The 17,584-nt window shown below is 41.0% G+C and overlaps 1 protein-coding gene across 3 annotated transcripts in view; it reads left to right on the top strand.

Annotated features, from left to right (window-relative positions):
• The window catches only part of pik3r4 (phosphoinositide-3-kinase, regulatory subunit 4), a 98,113-nt gene that overhangs the window by 31,416 nt on the left and 49,113 nt on the right, over nucleotides 1-17,584 (top strand). For all 3 annotated transcript variants that reach the window (XM_072560636.1, XM_072560634.1, XM_072560637.1), the window contains exons 7-9: nucleotides 2,466-2,611; nucleotides 5,372-5,575; nucleotides 10,464-10,665. In XM_072560636.1, the coding sequence (XP_072416737.1) occupies nucleotides 2,466-2,611; nucleotides 5,372-5,575; nucleotides 10,464-10,665 (552 nt within the window). The remainder of the gene's footprint in view (nucleotides 1-2,465; nucleotides 2,612-5,371; nucleotides 5,576-10,463; nucleotides 10,666-17,584) is intronic.

Below are 17,584 nucleotides of genomic sequence, written 5' to 3'. Positions count from 1 at the left end.
AGCAGAGGCAAGTTTGGGTTTCCAGTGGCTTGTGCCTCGACAAGGTGGTCCTAATGCTGACTTTTGGCTGCTGCTGCAGCGGATCAGAGTTTGGGTTCCCAGCAGTGTCTGCCTCCAGCACAGATTCATGGAGACAGCGGTGGAGGCAAGTTTAGGCACAGTATGAGACTCAGCAGCATCAGCAAGGTGGGCTCAAAGCAGACACATGGCAACAGCAGAGTCAACATCTGCATTGGCAAGGTCCGGTGAGGATTCAGTAGCAAGGGCATTGGAGGCAGTGAGGTGGCGCGAAAGAGTGGTGACTTGCGTTCTAGTGGCAGCAGCATAGCGAAGGGTCCGACTCTCCAAAGAGCAACCCACCCAGAGCCATTCCCCTGCATTTACCCCTGACTAATGCACCTAACACTATGGGTAGTTTAGCATGGCCAATTCACCTAACCTGCACATCTTTGGACTGTGGGAGGAAACCGGAGCACCCGGAGGAAACCCAAGCAGACACTGGGAGAATGTACAAACTCCACACAGACGGTTGCCCGAGGTGGGAATTGAACCCGGTCCCTGGCGCTGTGAGGTAGCAGTGTTAATGTGCTGGGTATGTAGACCATGTGTCACGCAAACTGCCAAATTGTATCAAAAACTGTATGTTTTTTGGCTGTTCATGATTGGCAAGGCACTGACGATACCCAATTAACGTATTTTTGCAAAACTCAAAACAGCGTTCAACGTCAAATGTGAATCCGTGATTGGATATTTGTAAAATAATTCTGTGTGAAGAATTGTGCTGACAGCTGATTTAGGATTATCACTTGGGTTTGCTGTGTTTATTCACAGATCCTGTTCTTCACAGATTGGAATAATGTTTCGGCTATTCTCTGGCTAAGTCCTTTTGGCACTGCCTTGACAAATCAGAATCAACCTGCCTGGTTTAAAATTGAATAAAGTTTGGCAATTAATTGTCTATATGTCAAAATCTAACTGGCCTATTCTCCATGGTGATGCCTCCACCAACCAGAGTCCACTTGCCATCCAGTCAGTATTCTTTTCTCATACAGTTGTTTTTCTTTTACGTTGATATTTCTTGCAAGTTGTCCTGATGAGCATAAGACAAAGATCTTTGATAAAAATAGACCATTTGTCTATGTCCATGTTTGGACCAAGATTTCAATGAATCCTGAGGTGAATGGGCTCGACAGGACCTAAACTGAACACCATTGACCATGCTGTCCTTCACTATGCTGATGTTTGACAGTAGACCATAATTGGCTGAATTGGATTTGGTCTTTTTGTGAACAGGATATTCCTGAGCAGTTAATCCACTTTGCTTGATAGTTTTGGAGCAAAAGAACACACAGGTTGAAGTTTTTTTGTTATACAATGATCAGAACGTTTCAAAAAATAGAGTCGAGGCAAAAGCCAAAGTTTGTGTTGTCCTTTCTAGTTTTCATGTTCTTTGTTACCAATTAAGTGTTGTGTGTTAGAATGATTTGGCCAGAGATGAAGCTAGTTCTCAAGCGCAAGTCTTAAGTATTGTAACTGAGACATTGTTATTCTTGAAGCCTTTGCTGTTTTCACTATGCTTAGCCATTTCTTTCTTTGTGTGGGGTGAGTTGAATTGGCTGATGACCTTCAGGAGGAGACTCTGTGCTACTAGCTGAAAATGGCTGTAAACACTTCCAGCTTGACTTTTGAATCCAACAAAAACACTTTGGGTTAAATGTTGATGCAGTTGTTATTCCCCTGAGTTAATTGTATACCATCATTTTAATAGGATCTGCTAAGATTTGATCTAATTCTTTGGGTCCAGGATCATTTAGCTTTGTTTGTGGTACGTTGCTTCAGCATGCAGGTTTTCCTGTGTTAAAACTGCACTAGATTGTCACCACCCTTTTTTAAATTAAGTCTAATGCTGCTTTTGACATACCTATAAACTTTATTAATTAAAAAGACAAAGTAGCTAAAAGAAATTCAACGCAGTAATAATCTGCTTTGTTTCTCTTCCTGAAGTACAAAAACAATAAAAGCTATAATTCACAAAATACTAAATCTTGGTCCAAGGAGGTCTAGATCATGAGTATTTTTCACTGACAAGAATATTTAGTCCTTTCAGGTTGATTGACTTCAACATGCTTTGTCATAGAAACTGGAATCACAAATCACTAGCAATGACAGTAAGTTTTAAATTGTTGCTGTAAAAGATATTGGGAGGTTAGTTTCCAGTGATCTATCTATTCTTTTCTTTCAAGTCTTTGTAGGATTGACAGAAACCTGAAAGTGGACTGATTTCTGGAGTCAATTTGTCATAACTTGAACAAACATTACGTTGTACACTTCTAGTGCTTATCCATCTCTGACTTTCTAATATTATTAGAATTGTTTAAATTAACTTTTGTGAAGTGCAGAAGATATTATATGAATACATTTCTTTATAATTAATTTTTTTTTAAAAAACATGCACTATTTTTTAGCACCTTTTTTGTGCCACCCAAATCTCTGGATACGTTATGGAGCTGTGGGATTCATATCAGTGGTCGCGCAACATCTAAATATTGCTGATGTCTACTGTAAACTGATGCCATATCTCAATCCATTCATCTCCCAGCCGATAATACAGGTACCGTATTATTGAAGCCAGATTCTATACTCATTCGATCCTATACAAAATAATGTATTGCAGAAAGTGTCAACAATATCAGGTACTGATCAAATGCCTGCCCTCTGTTTTCCTCAGCTTGAGATTGTTTTGGCTGCCTTGAATGCCAACTAACTGGCACAGTGATATTTTAAATGCCTGCCTGTGTTCTTGATTATGCTTGAATTACAGCAGCCGTTTAAATGTGTCTCTAGTAATATTAAATTTTGAGATCAAAAGAGAAAATGCTGGAAAATCTCAGCAGGTCTGGCAGCATCTGTAAGAAGAGAAAAGAACTGACGTTTTCAGTCTAACTGACTCTTTGTCAAAGCTAAAAAACGGGAGAAATAGGGGGGTATTTATACTAGGCTGAGAGAAGGGGAGTCATAGCTCCAGAAGCAAAGGTAGCAATAAAGAGGTGATAATGACAGAGTGCATAGAGAGATTATAGGGAGATTAGGAGCTGTGAATGACCAAGGCTGAAGCCAGCGCTATGTGACAAAATATGTGGGGGATGGTGGGGGGGGGGGGGGGGGGGAGAGTGGGGAATGGGTGAAGCAGAGACAAAATGGAAAGCAGGGGAGAAGGGTAGCAAAGGGGGAAGAGGAGAGGAAAAAGGTGATAAGAGAGTGGGGAACGAGAAAGAGAGACAATCAAGAAATTGGAGGTACAGAACAGTGAAAAAAAAATTAAAAACAAATTTTAAAAAAAAGGTAAATAAAATAAATGAATAAAATTACGGAGCAGAATGAAAACAGAGGGGTCGAGATGGGATAATCTTCTGAAGTTGTTGAATTCAGTGTTGAGACTGGCAGGCTGTAACGTGCCTAGTCGGAAGATAAGATGCTGTTCCTCCAGTTTGCGTTGAGCTTCACTGGAACATTGCAGCAGGCCAAGGACAGACATGTGGGTATGGGAGCAGGATTGTGTGTTGAAGTGGCAAGCCACGGGAAGGTCCGGGACCTTTACTGTTCTGTACCTCATATTTCTTGATTGTCTCTCTTTCTCTCGCTCCCCACTTTCTTATCACCTTTTTTCCTCTCCTCTTCCCCCTTTGCTACCCTTCTCCCCTGTTTTCCACTTTGTCTCTGCTTCACCCATCTTCCCCATCCCCACATATTTTGTCTCATATTGCTGGCTTCAGCCTTGGCCATTCACAGCTCCTAATCTCCCTATAATCTCTCCTATGCACTCTTGTCATTATCACCCCTTTATTGCTACCTTTACTTCTGGAGACATGACTCCCCTTCTCTCAGCCTAGTATAAATACCTCCCTATTTCTCCCTTTTTTTTAGCTTTGACAAAGAGTCAGTTAGACTCAAAACATCAGCTCTTTTCTCTCCTTACAGATGCTGCCAGACCTGCTGAGATTTTCCACCATTTTCTCTTTTGGTTTCAGATTCCAGCATCTGCAGTAATTTGCTTTTAAATTTTGAGACTTTTGGAACCTTGAATATTCATTCACAAATGCAGAACTGCGTTAGTGAGTAGAGTTAGTATTTTGTTATGATCTTAATGTTTGTCATATCTCATGTATTTGTATTTGTATTTATATTTATATTATTGCTGGTTGAGTGATAGTAATGTTTTAACCAGTTTGTTAGCCTGTTTATATGTAAACAATACAGCTGCAAAATAATGACTGGATGAATTTCAACAAAACTTGATACAAAGGTGGGATATGGCCTAAGGAAGAACTGGTTAGTTTTTAGCGAAGATGCAGATCCTGAAATTCTTTTAAAGGAGAAAGAGCAAATTTGCTTTAAAGAATATTGTAGCTTGTTTCAGCTGCTGTGACGGAATTTGTCTCAGCGGTCCAAATGAAGCAGAGCTTTCAGAGCCGCTTTGTGGTTGCAGGTTGTCCTAAAGTCGCGTCAGTTAGGTGAAAGATTTTAGGTGGGGGTGGGGGGAATTAAGTGGCAGAAAAAAACATAAATCAGGCAGAGCAAGTCTTGAAGGAAGAGTAAAGTTAAAAATCTCACTATACCAGGTTACAGTCCAACAGGTTTATTTGGAAGCTTTAGCTTTCAGAGTGCTGCTCCTTCATCAGGTAGCTGGTCCTGCTCCACAGCTACTTGATGAAGGAGTAGTGCTCTGAAAGCTAGTGTTTCCAAATAAGTGCTGTTAGACTATAACCTGGTGTTCTGTGATTTTTAACTTTAACCATCCCAGTCCAACTTCGGCTCCTCCAAATCAAGGAAGAGCAGCATAGTTGTAATAACACTGAGTTAAAACAGTGTGTCAGAGGTTTTTGTTGTCCTGCATACTTTCATTGCTGCTTGTTCATGAATGTTGTTCAGACTTTGGACTTTTCTTTAACGTAACCATAACATGGAATATTGGATTTCATGTTTGTATTTTGTGATTTTTCTCAAGTCCGCCAGTTTCAGAAATTACTAACCTGGCGGAAGGAAGAAAATGCCATTTGACTGTCAACTTGAATTACTTCTGTTTTTGAGGTGGTACTTATGGCCTGCTTGGAAAAGAAATCAAGTCTGTGGCTTCATAAAATAGCCTGAATAAACATGATCTTTTAGGCCATACAGAGGGGAAAATTGATCAAACTTCCTGTCTTCGCATAATGCCATGTTTATTGTTCCTCTTCCATAGTTACTTTACTGGAGACCAACTTGATTTTTTTAAGTGATGTTACTAGATGAAGTGTACTTCACAACATCTGCTTGCTGTTTTTAATTCAATTGTGTTTGCACTTCAAGCTGCTTGTTTTTGGAATTTTCACAGATAGACAAGGAAATTGTGTTGTTGAGTGTCCTCAAGGAACCTGTTCACCGTTCTATATTTGATTATGTATTGCGATCAAAGGACATAATAAACTTGTATAGGCACTTGATCTTGCGCCAGAAGGTACGCAATGGACTAATGCTGGAATGTCCACTTCCAGAAGATCCAGTTGTTACACAGCTGTTAAAGAAACTGCTTTCTCAGGTAATACTTCACACATACGTCTTTATTTAAAAAAAGGTGGAGAATTCCCATTGCACAGTTCATTTGTGCCTTTTGCCAAAGATTGAGGTGGGGCTGGTTGTGCTACTGGACCTTGATGTCTTAAACTCAGACTAGCTTGCGACTGATGAGGGAGTTTGGCAGACTAGGTAGAAGTACTGTTTTGTCTCTGTATCAATATTGAATTTCCTTTGTGTCTCTAAAGATTATTTGCTTCTGCAACAAATTATAATGTGTGGTAAACGGCAGATCTGTGCATAGATTCTACATGTAAAAACAAGTACACCTCAAAGGAAGATCATTTACGTTTGAGTTTTTAGAAGTGTTTTTAATCATTTTTAGACCATCGAGAAATAAATAATTGTAATCTTTTCAACTTCAAGTTGACATTGATTCACTTCTTTAAGTCAAAAATTAGAAAGAGCTGTAAAAGATTGAGAGAAAAATAATTGAAATCAAAACATATGCTTGTGATACTATCTTCAGTCATGTTTTAAATATATTCATTAACAAAGTATTGACTTTAATTGACTTGTCCGTGGTATTCTGGAGCTCTTCTTTGAGCACTTGGCTCCATGCAAGTGCATATCCCTAATCAGCACACTAGTCCAGCAACCTCTGTGATTTGGCACTGGCAGCATGGTTCCAGTCCAGTTGGTTGATTCTAAAATCACAGTTTAGGTTACAAGGTCATTTTAGGCACATAATAAGCTGAAAGAACTGCGGGTGCGGGAAATCAGAAACAAAAACAGAAATTGCTGGAAAATCTCAGCAGGATTGGCAGCAACTGTGGAGAGAAGTCAGCATGAACATTTCAGGTCCAGTGACCATTCTTCAGAACTGCACCTGCCTAATGTGAATTTGCATTTATTTTAGTCATCTTTTTTCTAGACAGTATTTTGACCTGTTCAGTGAAAATATTTGTTTTGTTGCTCACAGCTGGGTGTGGGAGACGTAAAACAAAATTAAATGCTTCAGTCTCTCACAGGAACAAATACCACTGGTGCTTATACAATGCTGTACTTCTGTGTTTTATACTTAACATTTTTTGTCTCAAAATAAACTTGACAACAAGCTAACTTAATTGATACTGATAATTAAGTGCCGAAGGATCATGAGCAGCATGCTACACAGCACTTTTTAAACATGCTTAAAAAAACTCCTGTGCTGAAGTTAGCATGTGACCTTATGTAGTTGGCAAATTTTCAAGTCTGCCAAAGGCCCAATTCTGAGGTACAACTGTTGTAAATTCAGTGAATATCTAAACAAACAAAAAAAAAGTTCTCAGCTGCCTGATTCAGGAATATAAATGCAGCTATACTTGCAGTCTTTCTATGCGTGTGGAGAGTTAACATTTTAAGTCAATGCACTTTCAGCAGACCTGGGAAAAGGTAGAGGTGTAACAGATTTTAAGCAAGTGTAAGGTGAGAAAAAGAACAAGGAAAAGACCTGTGAAAGCGTTGTAAACAGGAGAGATTAAGTGGCACAAGGTTTCAAAACCAAGAGAATTGATTGAGTCAGTAAATGGAATAATAACCAACTGCTTTTGGAAAAACAAAAAAGCAAGTTGAAAAAGTGAGAGAAATTCAAACAAGCAATAAAAAAGGAAGATTGAGACTGTATTTGTGGTGTTGTGTGATATTGTGTGTTGATCTCTGGATGTAATAAGAACAGCAGTTCAAGAAAAGCTGAATTCCTTGGAGATCTTTTCTGATCAATGGTGGATATGAAGGGTGAAATTTCATTTGGAATCTGCTTGCAATAAGTTGAAGCTGGAGATTGCCTGCCTTAGTAACAATGTAGCTAAAAGGAAGTCTTGGTGGATAGCTGATCAAACATGAGAAGCCAAATAGAAAACTATGAAGATAAATAAGGTAGAAGAGATCTGCTGAAAGCTGCCAGAGAGAAGATTTGAACTTCACTAAATTGGGAATACTTGGAACATTAGAATACAAATAATTGACAAAATTTTCTGTAGTTTATCAGTATAAAATTCTGAATAGCTTCTCACCAGACAGTTGACCAGGGGATTAACTGTGTACCATAGAGTATGAGCAGAATAGGTTCATATAAGGAAAAGGGTTATTTGTTCCAGAATTACTATGAGCAAGCTAATGACATGTTTCAAAAGAATGGCTTTGTCACTCAGTGCATGGAAACAGACCTTTCAGTCAAACTCATCCATGCTGACTGTTTCCCAAACTAATGTAGTTTGCCTACGGTTGGTGAATATGCCTCTAAACCTTTCCCAATTATGTACCTGTCTCAATGTCTTTTAAATGTTGCAACTGTACCTGAATCTATTATTCCCTCTAACAGCTCATTCCATATATGATCCACACTTTGAAAAGATTGCCTTTTGGGTCCCTTTTAAATCTTCCTCCCCTTGGCTAAAAATTATGTCCTTGAGTTTTGAACTCTCCAACCCTATGGAAAAGACCTTTGCTATTCACCTGACCCAAGCTCCTTATGATTTTATACACTTCAATAAGGTTACACCTCAACCTCCTGCATTCCTGTGGAAAAAATGTCACAACCTATCCAGCCTACCCTTATAACTCCAACCCTTCGATCCCGGTGACATTTCTGCACCCTCTCCAATTTTATAATAGCCTTCCTAAACCTGAACAACGAGAACTGTACACAGTATTCCAAAAGTGGCCTCACCAATGTCCTCTGCAACTGCAACTGCAACATGACATTATAACTCATATACTTAATGATCAATGAAGGCAAGCATTCCAAACACCATATTTACCACACTGTCTACCTGTGATGCAATTTTCAATGAACTGTATACCTGAACCCTAAGATCTCTCTTCTGCAACATTCACCAGTGCCATATCATTAACTATGTAAGTCTTGCCCTGATTTGTTTTTCAAAATGCAACACCTCACATTTATCTAAATTAAACTCCAACTACTACTCCTCAGCCTATTGATCCAGTTCCCTGTGTAACCTTCCTCGCTGTCTACTATTTTGATGTCAGTTGCAAACTTACTAACCACGCTCCCTATATTCTCTTCCAAATCATTTATATAAATGACAAACAACAGTGGACCCAGCAATGATTTCTGCGGAACGCTGCTGATTACAGGCCTCTAGTCCAAAATCATTATGATGCTGTCACTATATGAAGCTTACCTCTTGGCGACTTCCAGCATCAACAAGTTAGCATGCTTTTAACAAAAATAAAAGCAGAAATTATTGGAAAAACACAGCAGACGTGGCAGCATCTGTGGCCAAAGCAGAAATTACATTTGGGTCACTTTTTTCCCCAGTAATTTAGAACATAGAACATAGAACATAGAAGAATACAGCGCAGTACAGGCCCTTCGGCCCTCTATGTTGCGCCGATCAAAGCCCACCTAATCTACACTAACCCACTATCCTCCATATACCTATCCAATGCCCGCTTAAATACCCATAAAGAGGGAGAGTCCACTACTGCTACTGGCAGGGCATTCCATGAACTTACGACTTGCTGAGTGAAGAACCTACCCCTAACATCAGTCCTATATCTACCCCCCCTTAATTTAAAGCTATGCCCCCTTGTAATTTCTGGTTTTGTTTCTTATTTCCACCATTTGGAGTTCTTTTGGGCTTTTTGTTAGCCAATTTTCAATATTATATTGAAGTTTAGTTTAGTTTTTACTGCAGCACAAAGTATTATATCAATAATCAGAGTTGCTCAACTCTACATATTTTCTCAAGGCAAGATCTTGTGCCCACATTCGTAATTAAGTTGCCATGTAATTTCAATCTTCCATCAGCGATGGCGCTGTAATGCATTATTTCCTTAGCTGTGCTTCAGAAAAACTGCAACAATTTTGCCTCCTAGATTGCTGTAAGTTTTATTAGACCATAAGAATTAAGAACAAGAGTAGGCTGTTTGGCCCCTCGAGTCTTCTCTGCCATTCAATAGGATCATGGCTGATCCAATATTCCTCATATGCACTTCCTTGCCCTTCCCAATAATCCTTAGATTCTTGATCAGCAGGAGAATCATCTATTTCAGCCTAAAATGTCCACAAGGACTGTGCCTTCACATCTGAGAGTCAAGGAGTACCAAATACACTCAGCTATCTGAGAGAAGAAATTTGTCTTTGTCCTCAGTCTTAAATTGGCACCACTGTATTTTGAGACTGTATTTTGCCCAATGGGGAGCATCCTCTAAGCCTTTACCCTGTCAAACCCCTTAAGAATCCTGTGTTTCAATGAGATCAATTCTTGCTCTCTCAACTCCAGTGAGTAATGTCCCACCCTCAGCCTGTTTAGCCTTTGCTCATAAGATAATTGCTTAATTAATAAATGGGTTGGGGAGAGAATTGGGCTGTATTTGTGACCAACACTGCTGCTCAGTGGAGTGCTGTGTCATATGTACAATTTGAGTGATGGCAATTGATGTGATGCCAGTAAAACAGAAAACTGTTTACTAACATTCAAAAGTTTAGGATAATTCAGGCTATTACCTGCAAATATTTTCCTTTCTCCAAATGCAGCTACACTGCAAATCATTTTCACACTGGAGGTGTAAGCTTCCTGAGTTTAGCTTCAGATCCAAAGGCTGAATCCATCTATTATCCATCTGGGTGCCATTACAGTGTATTCAGAGTGAACCCAAAATTGTTTCAGGACAATGCAAAAAAAAAAGCAACTGATGTCATGGTATCCTAGCATTTGGTCTTTATAGCTTTATTAGACCTTTAGACCTTTATTTGAATACATACGAATAGTGTTACATGATGGGTACAACTACACCATTGTGAACAATCACTGCAGCCATTTCAATGGTGGCATATCTTTTCTGCATTGAGGGCACATAATATTTTTTTTCGTAATATGATTAATTGTTTGTTTTTAACATAGGGGATGACTGAAGCAGATGAAGACAAGTTGTTAGCTCTAAAGGATTTCATGCTTAAGTCAAACAAGGCCAAAGCTAATGTGGTGGACCAAAGTCACATGAATGACAGCGCAGAGAGTGGTGTAATTGACTTGGCTGTTCTTGGCATCCCCGGAAGACAAATTGATCTTGTCAAGACAAAACCAGAAACTGATGATAAAAGAGGTAGACCTTTTTATTTATAGTAATTGGAAAGAATAAGATTATGAAGTTACAATATAAATGTATAAATGTTAGGTTGTTGACTTGCTTGCTGAGCTGATAAGATTGTTTGCAGATATTTCATTACCATACTAGGTAACATCAGTGTGCCTCCGATGAAGTATTGGTATTCTGTCCTGCTTGCTATTTGTGTATCCCGGTTTGCAGAGGTGGGTGGTATCACTTCTGGTTTTATTTTTCGTGGTTGGTATATGGGGTCTAACTCAACAAGTTAAGAGTTCCAGGTTGAGTGCCAGGTCTCTAGGAATTTCCACGCATGCCTTTGTTTGGCTTGTCCTAGGATGGATACGTTGTTCCAGTCGAATTGATGTCCTCCTTTGTCCGTGTGTATGGACACAAGTGATAATTGATAATGTTTCTTGGTGGCTAGTTGATGTTCGTGTACCTTAATGGCTAGTTTTCTTCTGGTTTGCCCTATGTAATGTTTATGGCAATCTTTACATGGTACACATTGATTCTGTTAGTTGTGGATATGAAATCCTTTATACTAGTCAGTAGCTGTCATAGTATAGTTGTCAGTTTGTGGGCTACCATGACACCTAGGGATCAGAGTTGTCTGGTGGTCATTTCTGATATGTCTTTGATGTATGTCAGAATGACCAGTATATCCAGATGTGTTGTGTCTTCCTGTTGTGGTCTGTTGTGTCGGTATCGGCTGACTATAAATGTTCTCAAGAACTTGGTATAAATGTTCAGCCACATTTGGAATACTGCATACAGTTCTGGTCGCCACATTACCAAAAGGATGTGGATGCTTTGGAGAGGGTGAGGAGGAGGTTCATCAGGATATTGCCTGGTATGGAGGGTGCTAGCTTCGGGGAGAGATTGAGTAGATTAGGATTACTTTCATTGGAAAGGAGGCAGTTGAGGGGGGACCTGATTGAGGCTTACAAAACCATGACAAAGTGTAGACAGGGTGGATAGCAAGAAACTTTTTCCCCCAGAGTGGAGGATTCAATTACTAGGGGTCACAAGTTCAAAGTGAAAGGGGAAAAGTTTAGGGGAGATATATGTGGAAAGTTCTTTACGCAGAAGTTGGTGAGTGCCTGGAATGTGTTGCCAGCGGAAATGGTGGGTTGGGAGCCATAGCATCATTTAAGATGTTTCTAGACAGATACATGAATGGGCAGGGAGCAAAGGATATGGATCCTTAGAAAATAGAGGGTTTTTAGGTAGAGTATCTGGATCGGCGCAGGCTTGGAGGGCCTATGATCTTTTGTTCTTTGTATTCTTGTTGAGTATTGTTTCACTTGTGAAACATTTTGATGCACAGTTTCAAAATTGCTGTAGATACGTTTTAAGAGTTTGTACTGACAATTGTAGTGATGTGGCCCTAAAATGTTTTGGGACTAATAAGTTGAGCAACACCTTGGCTTCCTTCCTTTTTCTTGTTTGAGATTTTCATCGTCTCCTACTGTCTTGATGATGATACAAAACATAAAAGCCCAGATTTTTCAATAAGAATAACAATGACATTATCAGCACTCCTTGGTATTAGAAAACAAATAGACAGCAACATTCAATGATAGCACATAAACAGTTAATTAACACACAAATCTGTAAGTTGCTATCCGAGTTGTCATACTGCACCACTGGTATCTTACGAGGACATTTTGTGTGTGATACCTAGTTTTGATTTCTGACACTGGATTATGGTTTAGTGTTTCTGCACTTATTTCATGTGACCAAGATATCATGCAATATCTTTAAACAGTAAATGAAGATAGAAATAAGTGATACACCTGTGTTTGCTTAGTCCCTGTAGAACGGTGTGATTGTTAGGAAGGGAGATTCCAGAATTTTGATCCAATGACAATGAAGACAATGGTGATGTATTTTCAAGTCAGAGTGATGTGGAACTTGAAGGGAAGGTTGCTGGTGGTATTCCCATATATCTGATATCTTGTCCTGGTCATAGGGCTCAGGGATTTGAAGTGTTGCCAGAGGACCTTTTGGTGAGCTGCTGTTGTGCATACGATGCACACTGCAAACCCCTGTGTGTCAGTGGTGAAGAAAGTGAATGTTAAGTTGGTGGATGGACTACTAATCCAGCAGGCTTCTTTGGACTGGATAGTGTTGAGCTTCTTGTGTATCTTGGAGACATCAAATGGAGAGTATTCCATCATAGATAACCTGTGCCTTGTAGATGGTGGGCGGGTTTTAGGGAGGTAGGAGGTGAATTACTTACTGTAGAATTTCTGTTCTCTGGTGTGACCACGCTTAGAGTATTGCATACAGTTCTGGTCACTGCATTGTAGGAAGGGTGTGGAAGCTTTGGAAAGGGTTCAGAGGAGGTTTACTAGGATGTTGCCTGATATGGAGGGAAGATCTTATGGGGAAGGTCTGAGGGACTTGAGGCTGTTTTTTTTGTTAGAGAGAAGAAGGTTGAGAGGTGACTTAATTGACATGTATAAGACAATCAGAGGGTTAGATCGGGTGGATAGTGAGAGCCATTTTCCTCTGATGGTGAAGGCTAGCACAAGGGACATACCTTTTAAATTGAGGGGTGATAGATGTAGGACAGACATCAGAGGTAGTTTCTTTGCTCGGAGATTAATAGGGGTGTGGAATGCACTGCCTGCAACAGTAGTAGACTTGCCAACTTTAAGGGCATTTAAATGGTCATTGGATAAGCATATGGATGAAAGTGGAATAGTTTAGGTTAGATGGGCTTCAGATTGGTTTCACAGGTCGGCGTAACATAGAGGGCCGAAGGGTTTGTACTGCGCTGTAGGAGGGAGGCAGTGCTGCTTCTGAGACTAATCCGGTCTCCTTTGGCCTGCTGTTAAAAACTTTTCAATCTCTGCATTTTCTGAACCAGGTAATCCTTTTTCAATTCGAACTGAAAACAAGCTAATGGCCTTCAGTGTTTACTCTACCTTTCATAAGCGATTGTAGTACGAACAACTTTCCATTAATATTCCAGGGATTAAATGCCTTCCTATTTTTGCTATCAAAGTTGATAACCTCACATTTACCTACCTTGTTCATCATTTGCCATGCATTTGCCCACTCATTCAAATTGCTATCTGACACACATTGGAATTAGGTCACTTCCCAAAGAAATGGATAATCTAATCTTGTTTAAATGATGCCTTTCTCAAAAGTAATCCAGACCCATATGTCACTATCTTGAAATCCAAATTCAAAGTGATATTAATGCATGTCTTCCAACGTATCAGTGAAGTCCATGTTCATTGGCAGCTCCTTTCATTTGTCTGTACAGAAGTCCTTTTTGTCATATCTCTTATGTAATAGAATTGCATTTGAAGGTACTGCAGTTGTAAGTTGGGAATTGACTCAGTCTGCAGGCAATGTATGGAATTCTTTCTAAAAATCATACTTTGAGTTAAAAACTCGAGGCAAGCAACAACTTAATTTCAAATAGTCAACATGGTTTCGTCAAGGGCAGGTTGTGTCCCACAAACCTCATTGAGTTTTTTGAGAAGGTGACCAAGCATGTAGATGAGGGTAGGGCAGTATACATGGACTTCAGCAAAGCCTTTGATAAGGTTCCACACGGTAGGCTGTTGGAGAAAATGCAGAGGCATGGAATTGAGGGTGATTTAGCAGTTTGGATTAGAAACTGGCTTTCTGAAGGAAGGCAGCGAGTGGTGATTGATGGAAAATATTCAGCCTAGAGTCCGGTTACTAGTGGTGTGCCACAAGGATCTGTTTTGGGATCACTGCTGTTTGTCATTTTTATAAATGACTTAGACGCAGGCATAGATGGATGGATTAGTAAATCTGCAGACGACATTAAAGTCAGTGGAGTAGTGGACAGTGTGGAAGAATGTTACAGGTTGCAGGGGGACTTGGATAAACTGCAGAATTGGGATGAGAGGTGGCAAATGGAGTTCAATGCAGGTAAATGTGAGGTGATGCACTTTGGGAAGAATAACAGGAAGGCAGAGTACTGGGTCAATGGAAAGATTCTTGGTAATGTGGATATGCAGAGGGATCTTGGAGTCCATGTTCATAGATCCTTGAAAATTGCTATCCAGGTGCTGTTAAGAAGGCATACGATGTGTTAGGTTTCATTTGTAGAGGAATTGAGTTCAGGAGCTGCAATATCATGCTGCAACAAAAGGCTGGTGCGGCCACACCTGGAATATTGTCTACAGTTCTGGTCCCCAGATTTTTGGAAGGATGTGGAAGCATTGGAAAAGGTGCAGAGGAGGTTTACCAGGATGTTGCCTGGTCTGGAGGGAAGGTCTTATGAGGAAAGGCTGAGAGACTTGAACCTGTTCTCATTGGCAAGAAGAAGGGTAAGAGGGGATTTGATAGAGACATGCAAGATGATCAGAGGATTAGATAGGGTAGACAGTGAAGTCTTTTTCCTAGGATGCTGATGTCAGCATATACGAGGGGCCATAACTACAAATTGAGGGGTGATAGATTTAAGACAGATGTCAGAGGCAGGTTCTTTACGCAGAGTGTGGTTAGGGCATAGAATGCCCTAGCTGCTAATGTAGTCAACTCAGCCACATTAGGGAGATTTAAACAATTCTTAAATAAGCACATGGATGATTTTGGGATAGTGTAGGGGAACGAGCTAAGAATAGTTCACAGGTTGGCGCAACATCGAGGGTCGAAGGGCCTGTTCTGCGCTGTATTGTTCTATGTTCTAAGCCTGGACTAGCTTTTATTGTTGATTGTTCTGGATTTAAGAGCAAAGTAGGGGGATTCAAGCGACCCAGTAGGTCTGCTTTGCTGAGCTCTGCACCAGAGCCCAGACAAAGTGGGGCACTCACTCTCCCTTCACAGTCCAATTTGTTGAAAGTAACTATTTCCTGACCCTTAGAACTACTTAGAACCAGTTCTGACCTATTTGGTGAGGCTTAAAAGATGACTGAGGGGAAAAGAGCACAAGGCTAGCATTATGTAGGGACCCCCCCCCCCCCCCCCCACCGCAGCAACAGATGCACCTGTGGCCGCAGCGTCTGCCTCTGCGGCTGCTCCAGAGGACTCACCTGCACATCAGAGCCTGATCTCGGAGTTCGCAAAACTCTGAGAGAAGATCGACTCATCGATGGAAGAGACCCGGACCAGGCTGGAATCGATCTTGGTCATGCTACAGAGGCATGACCTGGAGATCCAGCATCTCTGGCAGTGTGTCTGGGGTGCGGAGCAACGGGCCGCGGCTTCAGAGACTGCGGCCAAATCCTCAGCAGGGCGGGATCGGGTCCTGGAATGTCGAGTGCAGGCCTTCAAGGAGCAAGTAGATGACCTCGCAAATCGAGGTAGCGGAAGAACTTCCAGTTGCTGGGGCTTCCCAAGTGTGAGGAAGAAGGCCAGCTTGTCAGCTTTCCGGAGCAGTGGCTCCCACCGTTTCTAAGGCTGGAGTTTGAAGTAGGCTGGGTGCGGGTCATGCAGGGGCCCATTGTGTCACAGTGTGCAGGTCTGGATCGGACCAACGCTCCCACCCGGTCCTAGTGCGATTCCAGCACTGTAGAGACAAACCAGTCTCTAGAGCACTAGGGAAGAATTCCCAGGCTAGGTATATAAAGGATGATGAATCATTTGTGATCCTTTATATACCATAGCCTGTGGACCCTTCCCCTTATTCAAGACTTTTCCCCAGTCATTTTTCGCAAGAGGAAGGCCTTTGAGGTAAAAAGGCAGCTGAGGGACACCCAGTATTAGGTATCTGGCGATACTGTGTTTTAGCCACGGAGGGTTAGTATTCAATTGAAAGGCAAAGGACTTCTTGGATGCTCTCAAGTAGACCCATTGGCCTGAATTATATGGACAATTATTCTATTCTTTTTTTTGTGTGTAATTTGCCTGGTTTACCTGGTTGTTGGGGCGGGGGGTAGGGGGGTTGGTGATCTTGGTTTTCCTTTTAATGTATGTTGGGGTCATAATTATCTCTTTGTTCCCTCTCCCCTCTCTTCCCCTTCCCGTTATCCTTTTGGATGGGGAGGGAGGGACAGTGGGGGCAAGTGGGGAGAAGTTACTTTTTTTTTGTTGCTGTTCTACCAGGAGTGCCTATGATTACAGGGATGGGTTGGGTGCCCACTTTTAACTTTCTTGTCTTAAGATATTGGTATTTTTTTCCTTACTTTTGTGTTGTCTGGGGTGGGGGCTTGGCTCCAGCTAGAAGGAGTCATGGTGGGATTAATGGGTAGTATGCGTGCCCCCTGTGGACAAGGGGGAAAGTCTCCTTTTCAGTTAGGTTTTATGCTGTTATGTTGTAGAAGTAGTTGTTAGAAGTTAGTAGTTTTGGATGTTACATTTTTAAACTTATACGTACTGTTTGTGGTTTTCACTCAGCATGCTATGAGTGGGATTCTTCCGCCCAGGAGGTCTTGGATGATCATGGCTAGCCATTCGTTTAAATGGAGTACCTGGAATATTAGGGGGAGTCACTCGCTAATTAAGAGAAAAAAAGATACTGTCAAGCCTTAGAAAAGAGAGGGTCAATGTAGCCTTATTACAAGGAACACACTTAACCAATAAGGAGCATTTGAAGTTGCAACAGGGAGGATTTGACCAGGTGTTTTTCTCATCTTTTAACTCAAAGCAGAGGAGTGGCTATTCTCATCCAGAAGAAATTCCCATTTCAAATACTAGGCCAAATTAAGTCTATAATACTTAAGATTTAATACATCGAGAGGCATATGGGATTCTGAATGTATGATGCCCCCTGGCACACCCCTTTAAATTTGTAACTGATGGGAAGGGAAGGGAAATTGCGATCTCTAAAGAAGGAGGACATCTGGTGTGTTCTGCGGTGGAACTGGTCCTCCTGGGAGCAGATACAGCGGAGGTGGAGGAATTGGGAATATGGGATGGCATTTTTGCAAGAGGTAGGGTGGGAAGAGGTGTAAACCAGGTAGCTGTGGGAGTCGGTGGGTTT

Source organism: Chiloscyllium punctatum, chromosome 41 (genome assembly GCF_047496795.1).
Source record: "Chiloscyllium punctatum isolate Juve2018m chromosome 41, sChiPun1.3, whole genome shotgun sequence".
In the NCBI taxonomy this organism is placed as follows: Eukaryota; Metazoa; Chordata; class Chondrichthyes; order Orectolobiformes; family Hemiscylliidae; genus Chiloscyllium; species Chiloscyllium punctatum.
This window is presented reverse-complemented; position numbering and strand designations above follow the sequence as displayed.